The sequence below is a fragment of the Cyprinodon variegatus genome, unplaced genomic scaffold (assembly GCF_000732505.1).
Source record: "Cyprinodon variegatus isolate N-32 unplaced genomic scaffold, C_variegatus-1.0 Scaffold351, whole genome shotgun sequence".
Classification (NCBI taxonomy): Eukaryota; Metazoa; Chordata; class Actinopteri; order Cyprinodontiformes; family Cyprinodontidae; genus Cyprinodon; species Cyprinodon variegatus.
In genome coordinates this window covers 729742-734354 of record NW_015150804.1, presented here as the reverse complement: position 1 = coordinate 734354, position 4613 = coordinate 729742, and the positions used below count along the sequence as shown (strand labels likewise).

At 39.3% G+C, this 4613-nt stretch overlaps 1 protein-coding gene across 1 annotated transcript in view; it reads right to left on the bottom strand.

Moving 5' to 3' along the window:
* arl6ip1 (ADP ribosylation factor like GTPase 6 interacting protein 1) overlaps positions 1–4613 on the bottom strand; it is a 14152-nt gene that overhangs the window by 2873 nt on the left and 6666 nt on the right. Inside the window, exons 4-5 of the mRNA XM_015385891.1 lie at positions 3193–3310; positions 1984–2068 (exon numbers count right to left, since the gene is read on the bottom strand). Coding sequence (XP_015241377.1) covers positions 1984–2068; positions 3193–3310 — 203 coding nt within the window. The remainder of the gene's footprint in view (positions 1–1983; positions 2069–3192; positions 3311–4613) is intronic.

Sequence of the window (4613 nt, the reverse complement as noted above, 5' to 3'; positions counted from 1 at the left end):
TATCTGAAGGCTGGCCCTAATACTCCATCAGATACAGAGCACCTATGTTACTAAAGCTGTGTTTTAAATAATAAAAAAGTGAACAACAAAAATATACAGTTTGAACTCTGAATGGTGCACCGAAGTGTAAAATATGGGACAGGACTGCCTGGAAATGTTATTTGGTCGAATTTGTTAATGCCATGTAAATGGATTACAGGTTAGTTGGATGGACCTGACCTTAAGTATGTAACAGAAACTATGAAGTTACTTTTATTAAAAAGTTGCAAGTTTATAAAATGGTAAAAGATCGTTGAAATTAAACAGAGTATCTTAGTAGGTCTAACAAAAAGATCTAGTTTATTTCTGTCTATAGCAGGATGACCAAGGAAAATCAGTTCTGTGACAACGGCCATGTATAATTCTGACTGTATGGGCGTCCTTAATAGGATTATAATCTTAACTGTAGGAAAAGTGGCATAAATACACAGATTGACTTAAATGACATTGGACTGAATGTCATTTAACCAACATGTAGGCTCCTCCTTTAGAGGTATAACATTTTGGAGGTCTTCTCACCAGGTGATCATGTTTGGGCATGAAAAATTCATTGAAACCTGGACTGACACTGAGATTTTCTCTCAGTCATTGTTTTTTTTTCATATTCTGTATTTTGATGTCCAGTCTGCTGACCAGCTGCAGGAGGGGTGCATCCAACCATGTTTGGGTGGCGGATTTCCAAAGTAAATGACCAGTCAACTTGAAGTAACACCTGTTATATTAGATCACCCAAAAGAAGGCAGACGACCAACAAGATTAAAACACCTCTGGACTCATGAGGAGTGCCTCATCTTTGATGTGCTGCACCAGCGTGGTGTTAATGTAGTCATCTGTGAGAGAACTGGTTTCCATTGCATCGGAATCTGATCCTTCTACATCTTTCTTTCCATTTTAACACATACCTGCCTTCTTTCCTCCTACATCTGGACTCACTGCAGATCATTTTATTTCCAGAGTTATAAATAATTCCAAGTACAACCTTTTTTTTTTTAAATCACATTTAGGATTTGTTTTATGATGAAACCCACTAACTTAATGACAGAAACAACTCTAGTCATTCATGTTTCATGAAAGTGAATTTCCACATTCAGATGCTCAGCCGACCGCTGCACTGCAGTCAGAACCAGATTTCAAAATAAACACCTAACTGCTGCACTCATGTATTAGAAAATCTGAAAGAGCGTTTCCGTTCAGAACGTAGCAGTAAACTGACATCCAAGAGGGGAAAGGGAGTCGTTGGAGGGGCGGGAGTCTGGGAGTCTATCCAATATAACAGGAGAACCACTGCAAAAACCAACATGCCTGAACTTATGGAGCTGATGGCTGCACCCTCAGAGATGCCATGCTTTCCTGAAAGGCGTGTTCGCCTTTCAGGAAAGCATGTTGATTCATAGCGGTTTAAGCTGCAGTTCTGAGTCACAGAAGCCTGGCAGGTAATAAGATGGAGGAACGATTATTTTCTACAAAGTAACAGAAAACACTGAGAAAAGCCTGACAAAATAAGCTTTTTACATCAGTCGATATTGATCATTATTGATTAGTGTTTTAGTTTCCTGTTTGAAATAAAGAGCAGCGGATAAACGCAGATATTTAAATATAAGCCTAACCTAATTTAAATGTAACCCTTAGCTCTGCCACCTACCTCGCTAAGCTTAACTGTGGAGGTTGAGGGGCTAAATCCTTTCCTCTGCCTTCAAATAAAATTTATTTCTGGATGGAATTTGTTGGAATTATGTGAAGTTTTAGCTGACGAATTTTATATAATGACATTGATCAAGTTTCAGATACAGATTTATTGGTCAGCTTTAGGTCCTCCAAAGTCAGTCAGATTTTTTAAAAGGCATGAAAGTCACATCTCAGACCGGAAATTAAAAAATTGATCAAGAAGCCTTCAAAGTTTGAGAAGAGTGTAGACTGACGGAATGGGGACAGAAACAGCCTTACCGATTAGGTAGGTGAGGAGCAGGTTGTGGACCTGCTGTCCGATCCAGGCCACTGCCAGCAGGCCGCTGATCACTGAGGCAAAGTACTGCAGGGAGCAGAAAGGACACATTACACTAAAACCAATCAAATTAATTCAGCTTTAAATCCAATTATGTTTATTTCTGTAGCGCCAATTTACACGCAATCTCAAGGCACTTTACAGTTCACCAAATCATCCAGTCAAATTGACTCAAAAGTTTTCTATCCAAGGAAAACCAGTTTTCCTCATTGACTCGAATGCAATCCCTCACACCAATCATGCTTGTAGCGAAAGTGGAGAGGAAAAACTCCCTTTTAACAGGAAGAAACCTCCAGCAGAACCAGGCTCAGTGTGAGCGGCCATCTGCTGAGGCCCACTGGGGTTCAAGGAGACAGAAGCAGACATAGAAAAAGAAGCTGTAAAAGGAGGCCCCATCCAGGAAACCCATCAAAAAGGTTCAACAATAGTCTGAAAGTGATGGTAGAGGTTAAAGTTAAGGGTCCCTCATCATGCAAAAACTTACTTTGGACTTAAGTCCAAATTATAACCAAGTCCATAACTTGGTTATAATTCTAATATTTCATCAAAATTATCTCAAAGTTGTATTTCATAGATGTCTAAATGATCCTCGGGAGAGATTCTGCTCTCTGAGGAGCAGCTCGTTCCTGTCCCTGAAAACCAGTGGACGTAACCTTCTTTTTAGCTTTTTCAGTGGTTAAAATTGTTTTTTTTTTGCGGCAAAGAAAGGCTTAGGACTTTTTAGCCTTCTGAAAAAAGGGTCTGATCACCAGAAGCTGTGTGATAACATGCTGCAGTCGCTCCAGGGGGGACAGCTTTAAATGGGTGCCTCCCTTACAGGGAAAGGTGGCGTCACAGTGAAGGCACGTTGGAAAACTACCAATATTTTATAACAAATGAATACTCCATAGTGCTAAAGGTAACATTTCATCAAATATAAGCCAATAGTTGAATTTAGAAGGGTTAAAAAAGCATGGCCTTTAATTAACCCAGTTCCTGCAGCGTGTAACCCAGTTAGAGCTCTGTTAAGTAGAGCAGCTGAGCCCAGTCAGCTGATATTTTTATCTGAAACCCAGAAAAAGATCCTCATTGTGCTGCAGAAGTGCACAAAGCTCTCAGGGTGAAAACTGTGAGTTTGGGGTTACATATGGAAGTAGAAAACAAAAACATACCACTTTAGGCTTCTCCTCTTTCAGAGAGCAGAGACGCTTCCACCAGCCGACGACCCGACGCTCAGTCTTCACCAGGTTACTGCAGATCTCATGGAAACGCTGCTGCTGCTCGGTGGTCCTGAAGACAAACGGGGGAAAAGGTGGAGGAACCTAAATCATCAGATTCCTAAAAGAAGTTTAAAACCAAACATAATGAACTTTGTTTCCACAAACTGATATAAAGATGTAGACTGACTCAGTATATAAAAGCCCAGTTTGATTTAACAAGGGATTTTCTTAAATGAGAAAACAGATGAACTTTTCATGTAAGAAATGAGTCAAACCCAAAACAAAATAAATCAGACAATTTGTGTTGACCTGACATTAAGTTCCCATCTGATAGCTCTAAGGTCAGAGAGAAAAGCTCAGCCGGGTGATGAAGTGCTCTTTATTTTTGCTTAGCCATCTGTGCTATTTCAGTTCTTGTAAATGAGCCCAGAGGAACCGTGACGGACGGCTCCGTTTTCCCACCAGTGCTCCATGCACTCTCAGCAAGTAAGATGCGACTCCGAGCTTGATTCATTTCAGTAGTTCAATTTGAAAAGTGAAAACCACAAGTTCACCTCAGAGTAAAAGATCAGAAGCCTTTGATTCTGACTAATAGAATCTGGTTCTCAGAAATGCCGATTCTGAGAGAATTGGTTTTATGAAGTGCTGACCCGACAGTTCTCCAACAAAAAGGTCATTGGTCAATTCACTGCTGTGTCCAATTGTTCTGATAGAAAGTTTAGTAGAGGGGAAAAAAAACGTGGCAGAACAGTTATCAGAAAGGATGGATAACAGCTGAAGCATCCAAGACACGGATTACAACTGTTCTATTCATCATGTTTAACCACACAGTTGGTCAAGGAGGAAAAAACAACGTGACTGTTGCTCAGTCCAAAGTCATCTTTTTACAAAAGAAAAAAAATCATTTGAAATCTTATTTTTTAAAAATAAGGCAGGGGTCTGTTGGAAGAGGGACGATACAGAATCCATTCTAGTGTTGAGTTTTATCAAGACTACAGCCAACACAAACATTTAAAGATTGAAGCTGCAACTAATGATTATTTTGCAAAACAATTAATCTGTAAATAATCTGTTGCATTGTATGACAACTCTTAGAAGAAGCACTTTCTTCCCTAAAATGAGGAACGTCGAGCATCATGTGAAGTTATATAATCTGCAAAGATTCCTTACAGAAGATTTTTTACTAAATTAAACCAGGCGAAACTCAAATTTTTCCACTTGAGGAATTTTGGATAGAGCATATTAACATAATTTGTTTTTATCTTAAATGTTTATATTGTTTTTTTTTTTTATCCTTTTATAATTCCTGCTAGAGATGTCCCGATCCAGGTTTTTGCACTTCCGATCCGATCCCGATATTGTTTTTGGACTTC